A 24,025-nucleotide genomic window follows, 5' to 3' on the forward strand; every position below is an offset into this window, starting at 1 on the left:
TGTGGCTCATGGGCTTAGTTACTCCACGGCATGTGGATCTTTCCGGACCAGGGCTCGAACCTGTGTTCCCTGCGTTGGCAGGTAGATTCTTAACCACTGCACCACCAGGCAAGTCCCCCCAGTCCTCCAATTTTAAAGATGAGGAATCTGATACTGAGAAGATTGAGGCAGTAAGTGGCAGAGCCAGCATTTAAACCTAAACCATCTAACTACAAATCCTGCACACTCAACCAGACTCCAATGATAACCATAAGATGTACAAGATACGTGACAGTTTTAACTTACGACAGGTGACAAGAAGCCTATTCATACAAAATGACTGAAAATGAAAAATAAACTAGGCAGAGGGAGAAGAAGCAGATCGAGAAAATATTATTTACTAAAAGGGTATGTGAGTGCCCATTTGAGTGTATTTTTCACTGCCACAAAGACTTACTGAACTTATTTCCTGCTGTGAATCTTGCAGGTGCTGCTGAAGAGGGCCCAGCTGGGCCTTCCCTGACTCCACACTCTCCTCCAACTCTGCTGTTTCTTGCTGTAGGCGATTCAGCTCTTCCCTAGCTTTGGCCAGCTCTTCTTCGTAAGTGGAGATCTGTGATTCTTGACTAGTTAATTCAGCTTTCAGGGATGAGATCTATAACATGGAGGTGAATGAGAAGAAAGGGGGATTAAAAAAAGAAACGTCATTAAAATATTCCATAATGCATTAGGTTTATTTGTTTAGTTTACTTTTTGGTGGGTTTTTTATGTATTTTTTGTAGAGAAGGGCAATCAGGGGACTGACAGAGGAGAGTGGAAGGCACAGGTACCATACCTCCAACTAAAATTTGGAAAAAAAATATATGAAGTGTCCTACTTCCCCTGTAATTTCTGGATGAAACATGCCCCATCTCCTTCAATTCCCTGAACTTCATGTTGACTAGACTGCCATCTAACAATAAAAGCAACAAGAAGCAGAGAATGTTTCCATCTTAAGCCAGCAAAAGCAACTAAGGTATAGATACAGGCAGCAGTAAACCGCCAGACTTTACCAGCTGGGCCTCCTCAGCACACTTCTTCCTGACTTCCTGCAGTTGCTCCTCCAGCTGAGCTTTCTGCTCATCCAGCCCATCAAGGAGTTCCTGTACTTGCTGTTTCTGGGCCTGCAGTTTTTGCAGATTAGTATTCTCCCTTTGAACTTCATCTTGAAGATCCTGAAATACAGGGAAATTAACGTATTTATTATCTTTGGAGGCAGGGGAAGGTTAACAATTTATAAAAGCCTATCTTAAGGGAAAGTAAAGTCTCATCTTATTAAGTACATTGTGTTGATGGATTGGAGGATTCACAGCTTTAAATACAATCTTTACTTGAGGACTTCTTCCCTAGATTCCAGATTTAGAAATTCAATTCGCTTACTCAAATCCATCCTTGGATGTCTGATGGGCTTCTCTAACATATCAAAAACAGAACTCCTGGCATTTCCCCCACCCCATCTGCTTTATCCTCCATCTTCCCCCCTCTCAGTTTCTCTGGCCAAAAAATATAGCATCTTCTTTGACTCTTCTCTTTCTCTCACATCTCATCTCCAATCTGTCAGCAAATTTTTTGCTCCTTCCTTCAAAATATACTTTAAAAACTGGCCACGTTTTTCTTCAACGTTGGTCCCAGTCACTTTTCTCTCTCTCCTAGACTGCTGCCTTCTAATTGGTTTCCCTTCTTCCATGCATGCTACCTTGCAGTTTATTTTCAGCACAGCAGCCACTGTTAAAAACCTACGTCAGATGATGTCACTCCTCTACGCAAAACTCTGCACTGACTTCCCATCTCCCTTACTGTAAAAACCCAAGTCTTTACAATGGCCCCACGTGATCCCATCTCCCGCTTCATTTCCTACTGCTCTCTCCCTTGCCCACTCTATTTCAGCCACACTGGCCTTACTGCTGCTTCTCAAACCTGTTAGATATGCTCCCTTCTCGGGATCTTTCACTGATTATCCCCTCTTCCTAGAAAGTTCTTCCCCCAAGTATCCACATGCCTCAATCCCCCATCTCTTTGAAGTCTTTGCTCAACTGTTAACTTCTCAGTGAGGCCTTCCTCACCATCACCCACCACCATCTCCCTCCACTGATTCTCCTTCATATACAGCATATAATTTTATTTATTTTCTAGAAGAGCTTTTATTGAGATAATTTACATATCATACAATTCACCCATTTAAAGTCAATGGTTTTTAGTATATTTACAGAGTTGTGGAACCATGACCACAACAATTTTAGAACATTTTTGTCACTGCAAAAAGAAACCCCATACCCGTTAGCAAGTCACTCCCTATTTCCCTCCCAATCACTCCAGCCCTAGGCAACCACCAATCTACTTTTTATCTCTATAGCTTTGTCTGTTCTAGATATTTTATATGAATGGACTCATACAACGTATTTTTTTGTGACTGGCTTCTTTGCGACTTAGCATGTTTTCAAGTTGCATCTGAGTTGGCATAAAATAATTAAATAGCTTTATGAGATATAATTTATACAACCATAAAAGGTGCCCATTGTAAGTATACAACTCAGTGAGTTTTAGTTAATATATACAGTTGTGCAATGATCATCACAATTCAGTTTTATAACACTTCCACAACCTAAAAAGTTCCTTCATACCATTTAGGAGTCAATTCTCATTCCCATTTCAAGCCCCAGGCAACCAATGACCTGCTTTCTGCTGCTATAATTTTACCTTTTATAGACATTTCATATAAATAGAATCATATAATATGTAGTCTATGGTAATGTGTAGTCTACCGTATTCTTTTTTTGTTTTGTAGCCTACTGTATTCTTATACCCAGTATATTTTGAGATTCATCCATGTTACTGCATGTATACGTAGTTTGTTCCTTTCTATTGCTTAGTAGTATTCCATTGTATGGATATACTTTTGATGGACATTTAGACTGATCCTAGCTTTGGCTACTATGAGTAATAGAACGTATCTCCTTCTATTAGAATGTAAGCTCCATGAGTCCAGGGATATTTGCGAATTTTGTTCACTGCTATATTCCCAGTTCCCAGTATACAAGAGGTACTCCATTACTATTTAGTGAATGATGAATAACACAGTAAAGGTGTTAATTCTCTCCTAATTAATCTATACACTCCAATGAAAATCCTAACAAGATTTTCCAAGGAACCTGAAAAGCTCTGGAAGAACATATTCTAAAAATTATTTGGAAGAACAAAGAAAAAAACCAAAAACAGCATTATAAAATGTAAAAAGGACTTACCCTATAAGATATTATGAATTACTGGAAAGCTAAGATAACTATGACAGCTTGGTTTGATGCAAGGATAGACAAACAGATCAAAGGAAGAGAAAACAGAACTTAGACACAGATCTAGATATATAAAGAAAAAATGATGAGAAAGCATGACATTAAAATTGACTGGAGGAAAAGAGAACTAACTATTCAGTAAATGATGCTGGGCATACCCGTATGGCAAGAAGAAAAAAATTATAAGTCTCTAAATCATACCAAACAGAAAAATTAATTCCAGGTATACTACAGACCTAATGTGAAAGACAAAACTTTAAAATGTGCAGAAGAAAATACAGATCTCAGTGTAAGAAAATGTCTTAAAACAAAAAAAGATAAACCATTCTGAAAATGACCTGTTTATTTATTCATCTATGTGCTAGATCTTATGCTTAATGATAAAGGATACAGAGATTAGGGGCTTCCCTGGTGGTGCAGTGGTTAAGAATCCACCTGCCAATGCAGGGGACACAGGTTCGAGCCCTGGTCCAGGAAGATTCCACATGCTGTAGAGCAACTAAGCCCGTGCACCACAACTACCGAGCCTGCACTCTAGAGCCCACGCACCACAACTACTGAAGCCCGTGAGCCTAGAGCCCGTGCTCAGCAACAAGAGAAGCCAGCGCACTGCAACAAAGAGTAGCCCCCGCTCACCACAATTAGAGAAAGCCTGCATGCAGCAACAAAGACCCAACACAGCCAAAAATAATAAATAAATAAATTTATTTTTTAAAAAACGGATACAGATTTAAAAAAAATACAGTGGGAAATCTCTGTACAAGGGAGAGCTGAGAGACAGATGAATGCAACCTTGCCATTATCATTACCACCATGAAACACAGCAGCCAAGATGGCCAAATTTACACATCCTCTGACAATTGGGGTTCCTCATTTGAACCAGAGAAGATCACTTGAATGACTATTTTCCCAATTCTCTGAAGAATGGTAAATTACTAGTACCACTGCAGATGCACAGGAGAGAGGTTAATTCATTATATACAAAGGATTCCATAGGGAATTAGGACTTGATTGTCTCCAGGAACCACGGGTGAGAAAGAAGAATGGATTGATAACTCCTAAGGCATGTGTCTGCACGAGGTGGGCAGAGATCTCGAAGACAGTGAAGTAAAATTGTGAACACAAGTTTCTAAAAGTAACAATATCCTTTAAATAACATACTATTCAAAGACCCCAATGATCATTCATCAGAATAAGAATCTAAGAAAATAGAAGAAAAACTTATCAGAAGGTCTCTGAATGATTGCATGACTTATACAAGATCGCATCATCAACATGACAGCAAACATTTTCAATGGCCCTTACATTGTGCTAGGTACTGTTACACTCATTTACACCCCATATGACAAATCTATGACGTAGATACTATTATTCACATTTTACACATGAGAAAACTGAGGCACAGATGAGCAAGTAACTTGTTCAAAGATACAATTAAGCAAGTGATAAATTCAAACTAGGTTTTTAAAAAAATTTTTATTGGAGTATAGTTGCTTTACAATATTGTGTTAGTTTATACTGTACAGCAAAGTAAATCAGCTATATATATACACACATCTCCTCTTTTTTTGGATTTCCTTCTCATTTAGGTCACCAGAGAGCATTGAGTAGAGTTCCTTGTGCAATACAGTAGGTTCTCATTTCTCCTTCCAGAGTCTGAGCTCTGCTATATGCTATGCTACACACTGTCTGTAGACTAAATTTTTCACACATGTGCCACTATTTTTCAAATATATGCAGATGTTTCTGTGATTAAATAAGACACTGAACAATGTTTTTAATAATTGCTTTTTAACTTATATTTTCTCAACCAACTGATCAATTTAAAAGTAAAACTACTACCATGCTGCTTTCCTTAAAAAATTCCCTTAGGGCTTCCCTGGTGGCGCAGTGGTTGAGAGTCCGCCTGCCGTTGAAGGGGACACGGGTTCGTGCCCCGGTCCGGGAGGATCCCACATGCCGCAGAGCGGCTGGGTCCGTGAGCCATGGCCACTGAGCCTGCGCGTCAGGAGCCTGTGCTCCGCAACGGGAGAGGCCACAGCAGTGAGAGGCCCGCAACGGGAGAGGCCACAGCAGTGAGAGGCCAGCGTACCACAAAAAAAAAATTCCCTTAAAAGAGCCAACACAATGGATGATCAATGAAAGACTCTTCTTGGGCTAACATTCCATGAGTCTAGGTGATTACAGATTCATAATGGTGAGCTCTGCTAGTACTTTATTATTAATTTAGCAGCATGCCTAAATTTTTTTTTAATGCCTAAATTTTTAACCTTGCTTACACTGTTAACCGATCCACACTCAAAATGGAGATACACCTTTAGATATGCACCTCACATTGGCTCTCAACAGATACATGCTAGTTTTCATTGTCCCTCTCCTGATTCATAATTTATTTTGCCTTTGTTTCTCCTATTCCAAATGTCTAACTTTCTTTAAAAAATAACTCATTGCAAAGGAGATTTCTTTAATCACTCTGCTATTTCAAAAATACGTGATGGTTCCCTCTTATCTATAGGATAAAGTAAAACAGGCTACAAGATACCTTAGAACCTTCAATTCTGGGCCCAACATTATCCTTCCTCTTTTACTACCCTCTTTTCTTCGTGGTCACCTGTGCCCCATCCTCAATAGACCCTCTTCCTCCAATAGACAATATACTTCAATGTCCGTGTGCCTTTCCTACACCATCTGCTCTGCCTTGAATGCCCTTCCACACCATTGCTATCTGGAAGCTCACTTTTCATTCTTCAAGGCCCAGCCAAATTTAATATCCTCTGACCCACCTTGAAGTTCCTTTACCTGTGCTCTTACAGCAGTTTGTACCTAACCTCTATTATGACACTTACTACACTGTATTATAGTTACCTCTAAATAATAACCTGCTGAAGGACAGAGCCAATGCCTCATCTTTCTTAGAGGTTCCACAATCTAGTACAATACCTCGCACATTCCAGACGATTAATTACGCAATGATTCGTAACTATCACAAGGATTCTAGTATCTGGGAGAAACTAGTGGGAAACGTGCCTGAGGCTGACAGAAAGGGCTTTACGTTCTTTCAACATACTATGGGAAAGCTTCACTCTGCATTTAAACTATAGCAAAATATTAAAACTAGCCTCTAACTGACCTATAATAAATGCATTTTGTTAAATTAAAATAATATCTAAATTTCTATACTGATTCAATATTTGTACAGTCAATAGACCAAGACTGATTTGACATTTAAAATTTCCAGGGGGGCTTCCCAGGTGGTGCAGTGGTTGAGAGTCTGCCTGCTGATGCAGGAGATACGGGTTCGTGCCCCGGTCCGGGAAGATACCACATGCCGCGGAGCGGCTGGGCCCATGAGCCATGGCCGCTGAGCATGCACGTCCGGAGCCTGTGCTCTGCAACGGGAGAGGCCACAACAGTGAGAGGCCCGCGTACCGCAAAAAAAAAAAAAAAATTTCCAGGGACTTTCCTGGCGGTCCAGTGGTTAAGACTCCATACTTCCAATGCAGGGGACCCGGGTTCAACTCCTAGTCAGGGAATTAAGATCCCACATCCCACGTGGCACAGCCAAAAAGTTTAAAAAAATTTTTTAAATAATAAAATTTCCATTATATGGAAATAATCTTTACTGATTTAGCATGTCACTGTGGCATATATCTTTCTCATGCTTTTAAACTTATGAATTTCTTTTTTTACATTTATATTTTATTCTTACTCCTCAGAAAGGCATAGTAACAGCTTCACTTTAACGCAGTAGCTTGAAAAACTACAGTGGTTTGAAAAATTCTCATAATTTAATTACAAAATATTTTGAAAGTATGCCACCTGCAGATCTGAAGTAATTTTAGATTTGGGAAAACAACCCACTGTCAATACTCTGTTCATAAAATTATTATATGGTTTATATATAATGATATACTGATCCAAAAAGCATTTTTAAAGAAATGCTTAATAGGAATAGGAAAAATATGTTACTTATTCCCATCTTCGAATATTCTAGTCTAATTTCCTACCCTCTCCCAAACCCCGAAGAAAAATCTTGGACTTCACATCACTAACAATACCCAGTCTTTATATAAATAGATGTAATTATGATGTCTCTACTTACATTGTAAGTACAATTAGAAAAATAAAATTTGCCTTAAAAGGGTCATGTAACGTAAGAAAATGTCTAGGACATAATGCTAATTTTTAAAAGTTGAATACAGGGACTTCCCTGGTGGCACAGTGGTTAAGAATCCATCTGCCAAGGCAGGGGACATGGGTTCAATCCCTGGTCCGGGAAGATCCCACATGCCGTGGAGCAACTAAGCCCATGCGCCACAACTACTGAGCCTGCGCTCTAGAGCCCGCGAGCCACGACTACTGAAGCCCGCACACTCTAGGGCCCGTGGCAACTACTGAAGCCCGCGCACCTAGAGCCCGTGCTCTGCAACAAGAGAAGCCACCGCAGGAGAAGCCCGTGCACCGCAACGAAGAGTTGCTCCCACTCGCTGTCTAACTAGAGAAAGCCCATGCGCAGCAACGAAGACCCAACACAGCCAAAAACATAAAAAATAATAAAAATTAAAAGTTGAATACAAAGGCATATACAGTATAATGGCAAATAAATATAAAGCCATTTATATACATTCATAGAAAATATAGCAAAATGTTAACAACGGCTCTCCCTGGAACGTGAAATTGTAGGGTTTCTTTCCTTTTATATTTTTCTTTATTTTACATGATTACTAGGGACCCATATTACCTTTATAATCATAAAATGTCAAGTTTGCAGTTTTTTAAGTATCACATACCTCTCATGGTTTCATACCAATATAAAAATATTCCAATGTAACTGAATTTTTATGTATGAACTACCAATAGTGGGATTGATGCTGGTTTCCTTTAATAAAATGAACCAGATTTCAGAACTTGCATTTTTAGAGAGTCACTTTAAACGCACCCCTAGAAGAAAAGTTTATGCAAGAGGAAAGGGAATAAACAAGCCAATATAATATTTACTCATTCTTGCCCTTTCTCTTCCAAAGAGCAAACACATTCACTCAAATTTCCCAACCTCACTTCTTGGCTATAGTAAAAATCCACATAGTAACACAAAAGCACAGGCCTTAAGCGAAAGGTTACTGAGAAACTACCTCACATTAGTGATATATTTTAAGTTGGATAGATGTCCACATTAAAATTAATTATAATTAATGTTTCTCCATGTCTCATCTAAATATGAAAAAGATCTTCTCTAAAAAAAATTCCAACATGAATCCACACACACAAAGGTCTTTTTCAGTAAGCAAACTTAGTAAACTGCACAAAATCAAAATGAACAGATGCGAACATACACGTGAACAAGAATAAGAATCAAACTTCACTGTAAAATTACTTGGTAAGACTACTACCACTGTAATGCGTTTTCACAAAAATTTCAATATCCAAATATACTTGGCTATTTTATTTTGGTACAGACTTGCTTATCCTGAGACTAAGTAAAGTCAACAGATGTACATCTCCCTCCCTGCCCCCACCTCCTGCCCACCCTTGACTAGGGCAGCAGCAAACAGTGTCTTCCACTAAACTAGGATAACTTTCTTTTTATCTTAAGGTAGCCCTTTGGGAAAATCCTCTCCTGAATTAGTGCGCAACCTCAGTTACTATCAAATGCCATCTCATCAAGTGAGTGAATAAAGACATTTGCAGATGCCTTCCTAGTTACGTTCTACTTTCCATGATCATGCTCTACTTACTCACCTGTGTCATCAACAACAAAAGAAAAGAGGATAGCAGCAATTAGAAAATGGCAAGGATAAAGTGAACAAGACTTCTGTAATGCGTTGCCAAGGTCTGTTTTAGAAAAATACCAAAGCAAGCCACATCCAAGGTTCCTCATCCAGGAATGAAGGGATCCTTGAACTGGGATCTTGGCTTTATTTTAAAATAAATTTCAAAAAAATAAGAAAAATAAATTTCAAGGAAAGTGTCCTATTTTCTAGAAATCACACAAGTTAAAGAAAATGATAAATTTGTCCCCATTCCTCCAAATTCCCTGATGTGCTACGGGGGGTAGTGGAAATAAAATTTAAACAAATACATAAAAATTCTCAGCTAGGGCTTCCCTGGTGGCGCAGTGGTTGAGAGTCCACCTGCCGATGCAGGGGACACAGGTTCGTGCCCCGGTCTGGGAAGATCCCACATGCCGCAGAGCGGCTAGGCCCGTGAGCCATGGCCGCTGAGCCTGCGCGTCCAGAGCCTGTACTCCGCAATGGGAGAGGCCACAACAGTGAGAGGCCCGCGTACCGAAAAAAAAAAAAAAAAAAAGAAAAAGATTTAAAAATTCTCAGCTATATTTAAGAATAAAATAATTAATTTTAGCAACCCAAGTCAGTTGTACAACTAAAGAGGTAAATCTATGAAATATGAATACATTTGTATCTGTTTCATATAAATACAGAGTAAAAAATAAACAACAGGACACTAGTTTATGAATAAAACTTAAAAAAAACCCCAAACCATATATACAGTATATCTATACTTGTACACTAGTATATCCATACTTGAAGACTATTAAAAAGAACAAAGGTAACTTGAAGTATTTTGGTAATCTTACAGAAAATGCTATTTAAGTGATTAAAAAAAAATTCTACAGACTTAATCCAAAACTATAAATAATCAGGTACATTCGTTACGTTGGCCTAATTCTCAAAATGGAAGTTATAGGAATATTCTCTCCTTTTTTAAAAATTTATTTATTTTTGGCTGTGTTGGGTCTTCGTTGCTGCGCGTGGGCTTTCTCTAGTTGGGGAGAGCAGGGGCTACTCTTTGTTGCGGTGTGTTCTCATTGGGGTGGCTTCTCGTGTTGTGGAGCATGGGCTCTAGGCACGTGGGCTTCAGCAGTTGTGGCACATGGGCTCAGTAGTTGTGGCTCGCGGGCTCTAGAGCGCAGACTCAGTAGTTGTGGTGCACGGGCTTAGTTGTTCTGCGGCATGTGGGATCTTCCCGGACCAAGGCTCGAACCCGTGTCCCCTGCATTGGCAAGAGGATTCTTAACCACTGCACCACCAGGGAAGCCCCTAGGAATAGTCTTCATATAAAAAAGTATCAACTATAGAGCAAGATGTTTAAGTCAAAGACCAGAAAGGGAGTCTATTAAACTAGGGTAGATGTTAGAAAACCCTACTAACAGCCTGCCTTTATTTCTCAATCATATGCTTCTCAGCATGTTCTAAGAACATTATCGCCAGGAAAAGAATGTTGAGCTCATGTATCTAATTTTATTTCTACCCAAAATAAGCCATCCTTCTTCATCTAGGGAAAAAAAATATGGGCAATTACTATGAACTACTAAATCTTTACTGATAACGTTTAAATAATTGGGAGCTTCTCTCTCATGAAGGTAGTATGAACAATATGGAAATGTCTGACTCTTCATGATACCAGCTGTGCTCCTGATCCATTCTGCCTGTGGTTTCTGAGTGTGTGTTGCCCTATTTTTAATTTCATGCACAAAATGGAAGTTTATTCATTTCTACTGTCAGTATCTTCCTTAAATTTACCTCCATCTAAGAATACATTACCATACATAGTGAAAAATAAGATCCAAGGTACAATTTCTAAGCTTAAGGAGCTCACAATGTAAGCTATAAGATATTGGAATCTATATACATACACATTAAAATAGTACAATAAGGTAACGTACTGAACGTGCCATATAAGTGTACACACACTTCTCTGGGAGTTCCAACACAGGAAAGACAGGTATAGACTGAAGGGACAGGGAAGAGAAAGTTTAGAAAAGTGGTCAGTTTGAGCTGGACTTTAAGGCATGGGTAGAATTCACATAAGCAGGGGGGTAAGGAACATTCTAGGTTGCAACAACAAAAGGTATAAGGGTGGGAATAAAAAAGAGCATGTGTATGGCGCACAGTTCAGAGGCAGGCAATCAAAAAATAAGTAGTACAAGAGGATGGCCTATAATTTTTTTCCAATTCCAATATATCCATGAGGATGACATCCTCCCATTATTAACAGTGGCAGTGGGCAGCAGTAAAGATTTTCACATCTGAGAGTCATAACTAAAATTGGTTTAGGAAGAAAGTCAGGAGGAGGATGGAGTAAGCACTTACATCTGACGTCAAAATTTCAGATGTTAGGTGATAGGGGTGGCAGTAGTGAGAAAGAAAAACACTGACAGAAACAGAAAAGTTCAAAACTTGAAGCCAATTTTTTTCAACAAGATGAGACTCATTTTAGATATACTGGCTTTGAAATGATAAACCTCAAAATGCCTAACTGGAGATGTCAGACTAGCACTCAAGAGAACTGAGGGCTTGACAAATATTTGTGAGTTATCAGTATACGGATTACAGGGGGTATGGAAAAGGGAGGAAAGAGGGGGTCAGAGTGTGTCCGTCTGTCCCTGGCAAAGGCAACAGAAGCAAAAGGTCAAAGAGGTGGGGCTATGAATATCTAGGAGAATGCAACCCAAGAAGTCAGTAACCAATGTAGGAAGGACCAATGGATTTGGCCTTAAGATTATTCTTGGTCCTGGGGAGATAAATTAAGCACAATGGTATGGGTGAACAGGAAACTAAGTAGGGTTACTGAAAAGCTAGGAAGGGGGAAAAGGGCCACACAAAGAAACAACAATAGAGAAAAACAGGCTGGTAGCTAAAGTGACAGCAACAACAACAACAAAAAGGTATTTTCAAATTGGTTAGTCCTATGTAGCCATGTGAAGATAGAAGTCAGAGAAGAAAGAGCATGACGATGGAGAGTAACAAAGAGATGACAGTAAGATATAGAATACTACTATTAATTAGAACATATACTGAATGCTTACCTTGTGCCAATCACTCTGAGGCACTTTACCTGCATTATATCATTTTATTCTAACAGCAAACTGTTTGGTATTTTTATTATCTCATATTACAGAAGAGAAAACTAATGTGTAGAGTGGTTGAATTTCTTCCTTAGGATCTCAAACCTTGGAAGAGCCAGAACCAGGAACTGAATTAAGTTTGTCTGATACCAAGTCGTTTCCTATAAACTTCTATGCAAAACTGAAAAGCATACATATGAGAGGGTGAATTCCTAAATATGTGTTGACTACCTGAAGAAAATATTTAATAGAACTGTACATATGCAGTTTAAGGTAGGAAAGAATGTGGGTCTACCTTCTCCCTGTAACAACAAAAAGCTCAAACCATAAACATTTGAGATAGAATATCCTTTTACAGTTTCCCCTCCTTGGATCATTTTGGGCCTAATTTCTCCATGGAACTTGACAAACTAGCAGTGTACATCATATGAGTTAAGTGATCATCTCACGACATAAAATAGGAAGTTAATTGCTGGTTTGCTCTTTAAGAAAAAAGTCTTGAACTGTAAGTTTTCAAGATGGTAATTCATGGGAATACATACAGGAAACAAACATGTAGAAATTAATTATGTAGCAGATTTCCTAATTTAACTGAATTAGGGAGACTATATAAATGCTAAAAAAAAAAACTAATCTTTTGGCACTTTGGTCACATCTAAAGAGGCGTTGAAAGTTTGGTTTCTGTGCTTGAGATATGAGCTCATATAATCACTATCTGTGACTTTATAAATATGGAGAAAAGCAAGAATACTCAGAAAAGCCAAGTTTGGATTAGGCAGAAAGACATTTACTGATGGTCAATATTCCCTTACTTCTCCCTTGATGTCTTCATTTTGGCATTATTCATTAGCACCTACATTAGAAAGTGGGGTCAGAAAGAAGCAGTGAAGTTCTTTGATTCTGATAGTTATTAATAAGCTCTAGTAAACTGCCTTTTGCCAGAGAAATTAGAAAATAAGCATTAGGAGTTCAAGTTAGTTACAGATCTTAATTATTCATGTTATTCTTACTCTGTGCCTCATTACCAATGGCTAAATCAGAGTTAACTCAATAGGTAATACAATACACTTGTTATCATTTTCAGGTAAGTTGTCTTGCTCCAGAAAATTGAAAATAATCACTAAAATGAAAAGTTTTAATTACTTGTAGATGTCAATTATCCATGTTATTCTTAATCTAGTATCTCATTACCATGGACAATGCAACACCTGTATTGGGGTGGAATGAGTAATGAATCTACTAATGCAAAGCTTTAATCCTGCGTTCTTTTTTCAATGAACTTGCACGCTCAACCATTAGAACTTGGCCTATACTAACCACGCCCCAAGATATCTTTTATTTACAACACCTTATGCAAAAAAATTCAACAATTTAGACTTCCTCTGCCAAGCACACATTTTGGATTTGGCAAAGCTTAAGAATTAACATATACCTTACCATCACCACTAAGTAAAAGAAGGACAAGCATATAACAAAGCAATTTTGACTGATAACAAAACTTCTATAAATATAAGAAATCAAATATTCGAGGGTAGCCGATTTAGCCTGAAAAGAACAATGTAAATTTTAGTGTTCTCCCAAAGTGGCTATTTAAAATTCACATCCTCAAAAGATGCAATAGTGAAAAACCATAGATAGATGTACACAAATAAAAAAATATTGTCTACTGCAAAAACGTTTGTACTTTGAAACATTATCTAGCTAAATTTAGAAGCTGTCCAATATTATATCAGTAACTATAACTACCGCTTCAGATTGAGAAAACTTTTGAGATTTTATATTCCATTCTTAAGCTATTTTCAGCAATAACTGCTTAAAGTCTATGACTCTTGCATTTAAGAAGTTGAAAAATTGCACAAAAATAATATAATTGCGGTAACCATTCCATATCTCACTACCACAAAGAGAAATATATTAGTGATCATCTCTTAACTTTGTATTACCTTTAAGAAAATTCCAGAAAAATAAGTACAATAATGGAATCAACTTCTAATAAGAAGTCTCTCTCTCTGGCTTCTTCCTCAGCCCCTCAGTAAATCATTCTCCCCACCCTAGCATGGTCCACCTGTCAGACAATCTCTGGTGAATGTGCTACATTAAAACAAAATAATGGATCTAACAATTTTAGAGTTTTTGCCCATTGCAAACTATCAGGACAAGGAAATCCAACATACAAGTAACATGTTAAGAAATGCCCATCCATGAGCTCTTACTGGCAACTGCTACCAGTGCTTTGATATCCAACCTCCTGTATGTGCTGGTGTGGCATTTAAGAAGCGGTGCTCCAATAACATGATCACATGCATTGCTTACTGCTCTAAATGCAACACTGCCCAATTTTCTGTATTTTTAATGTTTGAAATACCTCTTTTGTGTCATTTCCCCATCAGAAACTGAAGTTTTATTGTCTTTTCTATTTGTAAAATGAAGCTACTTAGCACTTAGTGAAAATGAATTAAATCTCTTTATGCCAAAGTTTAAGATATCCTGGCTACTAAGCAACTTATAAAATACTACTGTAAATTGTTCCATATCATTTCCCACCCTATCAGTATTATGAGAGACAGTCCTTTAAAATACTAGGTCTCCTAGCTAACAAAATCTCACACCCATGGAAAAGCAATCTGCGTTTTCATGATGATGATGATGATCTCACTCATTCAGTTTTATTGGCATAATAATATTTATATCATAAGTCATTCAAACTTACCTTTAAGGATATAATATGCAGATAAATATCATCTTAAAATACCTTTAAAGCTAGAAATTTACACTGAAAAATACTGCTTGATCATTGTAGTGCAATCTTTGCAGGCCAGAATTAGGAGAAAAATAATCATTTTGCAAAAAGATAAAGATTTATATCACATAAATAATAGGCATTCCCTTGACCTACTCATCAATACCACAACCATCACATAGTAAACGACCCCATACATTTAAAATGAATCCTCCTAAATCAGATATGGAATACTGAATTTTACAGTTCACATACCTGAACCTCGCTTGTTCTCTGTTTAATAGTATCTTCTTTCTCCTTAAGGTCCTGTTCCACATTATTCTTTTCCCTAGAAGACCAGCAAACAATGCAAGAATATTTGAGAACATCAGCTACAGCTGGTATGGTTATCCATCCTCCTAATCCTGAATCGTTTTTTAAATACATAGTGAAACATTCAATTTTTAAATGAAGGGCAGATTTTTCTACCCTCTTTTAACTATTTATGGAATAGAAATCAATATAAGCTCTGTTTGTAAAAAAAAAAATCGCTTTCTCACTAAAATGTGGTGAAGAGAGAATAGATTAAAAAAGGAAGAGGAGAAAAATAATCAATGAAACACTCAGGTTTCACTGATCTCACTGTTGCTATGGAAATGCTGCCCAATGAAAATTGCTGGTGAAAAAAAGGAGGAGTTGCATCAGCTCTGAAGCTTAACTCTTAAGTATCACTGTCAAATAAAATGAAAATGGCTAATAGAAACAGTCAACAAAATTAGGGAAAAGGACATTTACTGAAGTGTTAATTTCCTCTTAAATCTCACTTGTGTGCACCAATTTTAGAATGAAACAACAGAGAAAATAGAAAAAGATCGTCAAAACACAGGCCATTTGCTCTATTAAATACCACATCTGCTCAAAAGCTATTTTAGGATCACCCATAAATACCAACTGATCAAATATATAAGACAATGTACACTAAGTAAAAAAAGAATCACATTAGCATTTATCTCTTTCTACTCTTCAGGTCAAACATGTTAGGATCCACTTTTAGTTTGAAACATCATTATCTAAAGTCTTACATGCTTCCATCAGAGCTGGATTCCTAAAGTGAATCTTAAGCAACCTTAAATTCAGAATTACAAAACAGAGCTATTTTTTTTTGACATAACAAATTTAAATGCCCGTTTGTACTGAAGTCTACCCACCCCACCCCCACTCCTTTCACATTCTTTTTCTACAAAATGAGAGGAAAAAGCCATAGATTTCTGCAGCAATACATTTTGGGGGTGGGGGAAAGGTAAAAGAAGGCAATAAGAAGGGAGGATGCCATTCAATAAGTCCTCCAGATTAGTACTGCAGAGTTTCTTCTTAGAGCTTCATGACTATATTTCAGTTTCATCCCAGACATAACCCAAACAGAGGATCAGCCTCCATTAAGCTGAGGCATAAAGTAAAGTGAGAAAATTACACCAAAGGAGATACTTAAGGGAAAAACTACATGCTACATTTATATTTCTCACCTTTTTTGAGGTGAGATTTTAAATGTAGACAAAAATCAACTGTTTTGGATATGCAGGTGCAATGCTCTTAAGATTTATATGGGAGGGAAAAAAAGCACAATAATGAAGTTATTTGTATACTGTTACTTTTAAATACTTGAGATGGCCAAGGAGCTCACTAACCGTTTGTCAGATGGGTCAAAATGTGGGTCAAGATGTCAGTGGAGATTTTAAACATTCTCTTACCATGTGAATCATTGTTGCAGCCCGTTACTCCCATAATACCTCAATCTACTTATTAAGCAAAGTTCATTCCCCACTTCCAATCCTTATAAAATTAGATAAAATTGAAAGCTAGAAAAACACAGGAAGAAACATCTAAATATATGCCACAAATTCTGCAAGTGAAATCTTAGAAATTTTTTCTTTCCTCCTTAAGTGAGAAGAGTGTTTTCAGTCCTGCCGCAGCATGTCAAAGATCAGTCACATGAAACACTAGCCTCCTCCCTTCATCCCAAATCCTCAGGCATTCCACACTAGGTCAATATCAGCTCAGCTCCTCCTTTCTGACAGTAGATAATGACAAAAACAGAAGACGCAACATGGTATCATAGACCAAAACTGCACACACTAATGTGCATGTTTGTATTCAATCCTTTCTTGCTCCCCTGTTAACTGCTGTCACTGTGCCTGGTCAGAAGATAAAGTGTGCATGCAGGAAAACAGGGCTGCAAGAAGGCAGTGAGCTGACTTAACACAGCCAAGACACAAGAATGGGAGAGCAAAAGAAGGAAGCTCACTTAGTGAAAAAAGAAAACAGATTACAAAGGACTCTCAGCTCTAACCAGCAAACAGTCTATGTTTGGCTAAAATGGAGGAAGCTTAGAAAGTACAAACTTCTCTTCATAATTTTGGGTGTGGCAGGGGTGTGGAGTGGTGGTGATGTCAAACATCCTGAAGACCATTCTCAACTAAATAAAATATGGGAATCTTTAGGGATTAATTTCTCTTAGTCTGAGATCAATTAAACTTAACTTTCAATCTACTTTTATCTAGTAAAATTCTGGTCTCATAAGTCCTTTTTTTACCAAAACCAAGTAGTATAACATAAGTACTGAACAAAAAACTTTAAAAATAATAAAATGACCAGTTATATTACTTTCGATAAAAAACATTATTAATGAAAATCTGTCCTATAAACCAGACTGAAAATCAAATAATTTTCTCATTAATTTAGATTATAATTTCAGAGATACAAAATTGTTATACTGTGGTATTCCACAGACACTTAACCTCTATAGCTATCCTTCTCATTTCAGGCAAGTAAACATATCTAAACACACATTTAGGTACACTAACCATGGTTGACCATGTTCTTTACATTCTCCTCTCTTTCAAACAACAAGTATATTTTCCTAAAGGTGATGGATACATTAGTCAATACAAGAATATCCAAGCATTCTGTTTAACATTAGTAATTAAAATTTTTAATTCTTTTCAAGATTCTGTGCCACAATAAAAAGACATCTAGATGAAGTTTCCTGAGGAGCCCACCAGTATATGTGGATAAGACAGACATATACTTCAAAACAGGTGTGTGAGCATTTTGCCGCTTATCTTGGACATCAGGAAAAGCTATTGCCTTCACCTTAGTAACTTCTAAAAAAGGGAAATGATCCTATACACCCTCCATTTTAGACTATCTCTCTGGCCCTATTCACTCCCAAGATGATAGCACATCCTGAGGAATCCACAAATACCAAAGCTATAAAGAAAGGCCAGAGAAGGAGCTCCCTGGTGTTCCAAAAGTTGACTGCTATGATTCCATGGCACCTAGAATCTGAACCAGGAAGAAATGCAAAGCCCAAGCTAAGCTTTCAGAAGCCTAAAGTTGATAACTGCATAAACCTACTATGAAGTAGGCAAAAGCCACTCACAAGACTGGAGACCAGAATTCTAATCTGGCTCTACCATGAAATGGTTTTTCTGACTCTGATTATTATTTTTCACTCTGTAGATGCTGATATCTCTACCACCTTAAGATTTGTAAGGTGAAATGTACAAGATATCAAGTAATTAAGAAAAAAGCAGGCTTTGAGCCTATGCTATGGTTTTGTTTTACTCATAATATTAACACTACTTAGAATTTTAAATAATATTGATGGAGTAATTTTTAAATTTGTTAAAAGGAATTATGGGGTACAAAACAGTTTATAAAACATTGATCTTGTCTTAATAATCAAAATAATTGCTGTCTACTTTTAGAAACTTATTATATGATTTTCAAAGCATAAGACTTGGAGTAAAATATAGTCCAGAATTCAAATACTGGTTTCATCACAGGTCATCTTTGTTAAATCACTGTAGCAACAGCTATTTGTTCTGGTTGACCCTCCCTTCTCCTAGTACTCAGCAATCTTTCTTTTAGGAGACTGCTCCTCTCTCCCTATTATCTTTCTACCCATATAGTTCAAGTAGAAAATGCCATCTTTTTACAGACTCAAACTCTCTGAGTAGTAACTGGCCAGGGATTAGCTCCTGACCAAAGCTTAACCAGTCACAGCTTCCCACTTCATAATCACAGGAATTACCTCAAGATTGGGCCCATGATCAAAGCCAAGGTGGTTAAAATCTTTATCTAGGATGCCTTAATTTGGAATTAATAGAAAACCACTATTACCACTACCATATCTACTACTACTAACAATAACAATTATTGAAACTAGAACTTATTAACTTTTTACTATATGATAGGTGTTATGTGATAAGTACTTTACATGGATTATTTCATTCATTCTTAAGAAAAATTATTCCTGTGAAATGATGAAGATGGGCAAATTTAGGTCAAGATGTTGTTGGCATTTGCTGTCTCTGTCTAAAGAATAATAAAATTTTCATACAAAGAAGCAGAGGTGAAAGGCAGGAGACAAAGAAATTTGGAAGGGCTTAAGCCCTGGCTATCACCCTCTGTGATAGTTAATTTTATGTACTAATTTGGCTAGGCCATGGTACCCAAATATTTGGTCAAACACCAGTCTGGATGTTGCTATAGAGGTATTTTTTTTAGATAAAATTAACATTTAAATCAGCAGACTTTGAGTAAAGTAGATACCCTCCATAGTGTGGTGGGTGAGTTTAAGGCCTTAAGAGAAAAAAACTGAGGCTTCCCCAAGGAAGAGGCCATTCTATTTCCAAACTGTCTTCAGACTTGAGCTACAACATGAACTTTTACCTGAGTCTCCAGCTTATCATCCTGTTCTAGAGATTTTAGACTTGCCAGCTCCACAACTGTGTGAGCTAATTCCTTAAAGTAAATTGAAGGTAATATCTACTTTACATATCATACACAAAGATTGTTGTGAGGGGTAAAAACGAGAATACACAACGGTACCCAATATACCCTTATGCAACTTTAAAACCTACGTATTGATTTAACAAACAAATACTGAATTCTACTACATACCTGTCACTGTGCTGTACTTTAGTGATACAAAAAAACAATGAGACAGACACTTTCCATTAAGTGTACGTGAGGGGTTGGGCAGGAGAACATAAAAAGATAACTGCAATGCAGGGTACTGGGTGCTACAACAGGCAAGTACAAGGTGCTGTGGGAACACAGAAGATGGGTACCTGGCTCTGGAGAGGGTCTGAAAAGGCTTCCTTGGTATCAGTGAAGGCAGGATTATGGAATTGCAAAAATAAGCTGTGCAGACAGTAAGTGGTATATTTATCATATGGTATTTCAAAAGAAATTATTCCAGCCTGGGAATGCTTTGTGACACAAAACCTTGAAGACTCAGTTAAGATGAGACTTCAGTTAAGCCTTGAAGCAAAGAATCAATGTTGGGTAGAAAAATGGCATTTCAAATGCAAGGGAGAGCTTATGCAAGAAAGCAAAAAGGATGTCAGTACAATGGCAGACTAAGAGGTAAACCAAGAAGAAAACTTCCCAAATTTGATGAAATACACACATCTACAACCCAAGAAGCTCGATGAATGCCAAGCAGGAAAATCCAAAGAAACTCACACTGAGACAATTATAATCAAATTGTTGAAAGACAAAGACAGAATTTTGAAAGCAATAAGAAAGGAAAGACTTTTCATGTACATGGGATCAAAAGTAAGGTTATCATTGGATTTCTCAGCAGAAACTTTGAAGGCCGGAAGGCAGTGGGATGACATATTTAAAATGCTGAAATAAAAAAGAAACTGTCAACTGAAAATACTCTATCTGGAAAAACTGTCCTTCAAAAATGAGGGAAAAATTAAGATATTCCCAGATAAACAAAAGCTGAGGATTTCATTACCTTTAGACTTGTGCTATAACAGATGCTAAAGGGAGTCCTTCAGATTGAAATGAAAGGAGGCTACTAGACAGCAACTTGAAGCCACACAAAGGTATAAAGATCTCCAGTAAAGGTAGATACATGGACAAAACCAAAAACTAGTACTATTGTAATTTTGGTTTACAGCTCCCCTTTATATTTTCTGTAAGATTTAAAAGACAAATGCATAAAAAATAATTATAAAGCTATGTTAGTGGATATATGATGTATAAAGATGTAATTTATGACATCAACAACATAAAGTGGAAGGGACAGAATTTACAGAAGTAGGATTTTGCATACCATCGAAGTTGAGTTGATATCAAGTCCAATTAAATCATTCAGTTTCGGATGATAAAATTCTGGAGATGAACAGTGGTGACAGCTGTGTAACAACGTAAATACACCTATGCCACTGATCTGTATGCTTAAAAATGGCTAAAATGGTCAACTTTATGCTATGTATATTTTACCACAGTGAAAAAATTAATAAAAAAGAAAGCACAGAGGTGAGAAAATTCTAGACAGCAGACTAATTTATCTAAGATGGAGGGTTCATGTGTGGTAAATAAAGCTGGAATGGTAGATCAGGGTAAGATTATAAAAGAACTTCAGTACTGGGTAAAGACACACAGACTTTTAATTCACTGGCAATGGGAGTCCCTAAAGATTTCTGAGCTGTGCTTTTTTGAACTCTGAATGGCATTATTTAACAACATAGCTCTTCTTTCTCTGCTGGCCCTGCTCTGTGGGGGAAGAGAGGAAGCAGAGGCTCTTATTACTGAGAAAGCTGATGACAATTGCTAGAAAGGCAATAGAACACTCTGACTCTGCTTATCTTGGGAACTGTCAGAAGTCTTAAGTTAGATTAGAGTAACAACTACAGACAGCTGATAAGAAAATTCTGGCGTGTAATTCAAACCAGTCGAAAGTTAGATGGTCTTTCACTCTAAGAATTCATATTTAGTTGATAAAAACTTAAGTTAAAGTTTGAGAGTAAAGACATTGATTTGTACCTTAAGTTTTTAATTTCCCTTTGCCTTAAATATATAATCATTATATAACTATATATTATTTCAACAAACAGCTATTGAGTATCTTCTACATGCCAAAAAAGATTAAACCAGGGCCCCTACTTACAGTTTGCTGGGAAAACAAACATAGCCATTAATTATAAAACTGTTAAGATAACTGCTATAGGGACTTCCCTGGTGGCGCAGTGGTTAAGAATCCGCCTGCCAATGCAGGGGACACGGGTTCGAGCCCTGGTCCAGGAAGATCCCACATGCCGCAGAGCAACTAAGCCTGTGTACCACAACTACTGAAGCCCGCACGCCTAGAGCCTGAGCACCGCAACGAAGAGCGGCCCCCGCTTGCCACAACTAGAGAAAGCCTGTGCGCAGCAATGAAGACTCAACGCGGCCAAAAATTAATTAACTAATTAATTAATTAAAATAGTGTAACAAATTCAATAAAGACTTTAAAGAAAAAAAGATAATTGCTATAAAAGTTTAAGTGCATTCAGTCCTATGGGAAAAACTAAATTTCTTAGTTCTAGGAGGCTGGCTTTTTAATGAGCTTTAGTTTTGAAAAAAAAGTCCGAATGTATTCATGGGCATAAACTGTTGAAAGCCTAACTGGAATCAGGGGAAAACACCAACTTTGGGGTATGGCTCACATGACCACTGCCCTGTCAGTGGCAGAATCCAAAATTAGATGTTTCACTTTTTAAAAGGAGAAATGAAAGTTTATTTTGCAAACCCCAAATAATTAATTTATTCTACTTATATAGCAGAACAAAATGAGATGAAAAAACTCAAAGAAAAGAAATGTAAGACTAGAACTTGGTTTTCGTAATTTAAAAAAAAGGGATAATAAAGTTGATGGGGATGACTAATTTATATTATATCTAGAAATACTTCAGCACAATTCCTACCACACAATAAGTGCTTAGTAAATGTCGGTGATCATCATCATCATCATCATCATACAATTTACTAGTATAAAAGTAGAACATCTACTGGCTTTTTGGAAAGTTGTAATCAAGCATCCAGAGTGATGGCAGTTAGGACTTAAGTATGTTGGTAGAGACTGACTCCTAAATCCTTCAGGAGCTGAAATTTCTTGGTAGATATTTTTGTTTCCCAAAGACAAACTGAAACACATTCTAAAAAGTATTGCTCTCTTAAAAGAGGTAAGTGCCCCTTAATAAGCTACCAGTGTCACAAAATAATACAAGCAAATAAAATGTAATTTTTATAGAAAACAACTGATTCAGACCAGAGCAGTCCAAGAGAAATAATGACACACATGTAATCTTAAATGATCAAATAGCTATATATTAAAAAGAAACAAGTGAAATTTATTTTAATATGTTTTACTTAATCCAAGATATCCAAAATATTTACATTCTTCTTCTGAAATCCAGTATATTTTATACTAATAGCACATCTTAGTTTGGATTAGCCATATTTCAAGTGCTCAATAGCCACATGTGGCTAGCGGCTGCTAAACAGATTCAGACTTGAGCAAGGAGCGTTTCAAATAAGGGAAGTCTACCCAAGCAGAGGTTTTAAATGATGAGCCATGTACTTTATGTGAAAACGAATTAAGATGCCTCCTTATTACCAAACAAACGCATACTACAATGTAGAGCTTCGATTACTCAATCAGTAACGCCATTGCTGAGGTAGTCACAATTGAAACCTTCTAGCATCAGTACCACAGGGCCAGAAACAGAACACATTGGATTTTATAAGCAAAAGAATTCCAGATTCGACAGTATAAGCAATGCTCTCTCCAGAGCTAATGTTTTCTCACAGTATTTGAACTAAACTAAACCAAAAACATAATTTAAAAAAAATTCAAACCATATGCTAACATTGCCTGAAATATTTTTTAAAAAATCAGTTCTTATATATGATTGAGGTAGAGATCTATATATTTAGGAACACAGATTCTGGCTGCCGAGCTACACAGTTCCAGTCTCCAACTAGGGAAGAGAGTGCTCATTCAGCTATTCCAACCAATGTCTGCTGAGCACCTTTCAGTGAATGCTGTGCTCTAAATGCTGAGCTAGGTTTTGGGGATGATGATGATGATTACTAACATGCATTGAGAATTTACCATGTTCCAGGAACTGTACTAAGCATTTTACATGGGATTATTCGTATTTCTATTTTACAGATGAAGAAACTGAGGCACAGATAGTTAAGTAACTTGTCTAAGTCATGTACGGAATCAAACCAGGCAATCTGGTTACAACGCCCATGCTCTGAAATAATACTACACTATACTGCCTA

General features: G+C 37.2%; 1 protein-coding gene across 1 annotated transcript in view; it reads right to left on the reverse strand.

The window, feature by feature from the left end:
• The window catches only part of EPS15 (epidermal growth factor receptor pathway substrate 15), a 66,419-nt gene extending 51,079 nt beyond the window's left edge, over positions 1–15,340 (reverse strand). Inside the window, exons 1-3 of the mRNA XM_065892203.1 lie at positions 15,170–15,340; positions 1,032–1,193; positions 437–634 (exon numbers count right to left, since the gene is read on the reverse strand). Coding sequence (XP_065748275.1) covers positions 437–634; positions 1,032–1,193; positions 15,170–15,340 — 531 coding nt within the window. The remainder of the gene's footprint in view (positions 1–436; positions 635–1,031; positions 1,194–15,169) is intronic.
• Positions 15,341–24,025: the final 8,685 nt, after the last annotated feature.

The sequence above is a fragment of the Phocoena phocoena genome, chromosome 1 (assembly GCF_963924675.1).
Source record: "Phocoena phocoena chromosome 1, mPhoPho1.1, whole genome shotgun sequence".
Classification (NCBI taxonomy): domain Eukaryota; kingdom Metazoa; phylum Chordata; class Mammalia; order Artiodactyla; family Phocoenidae; genus Phocoena; species Phocoena phocoena.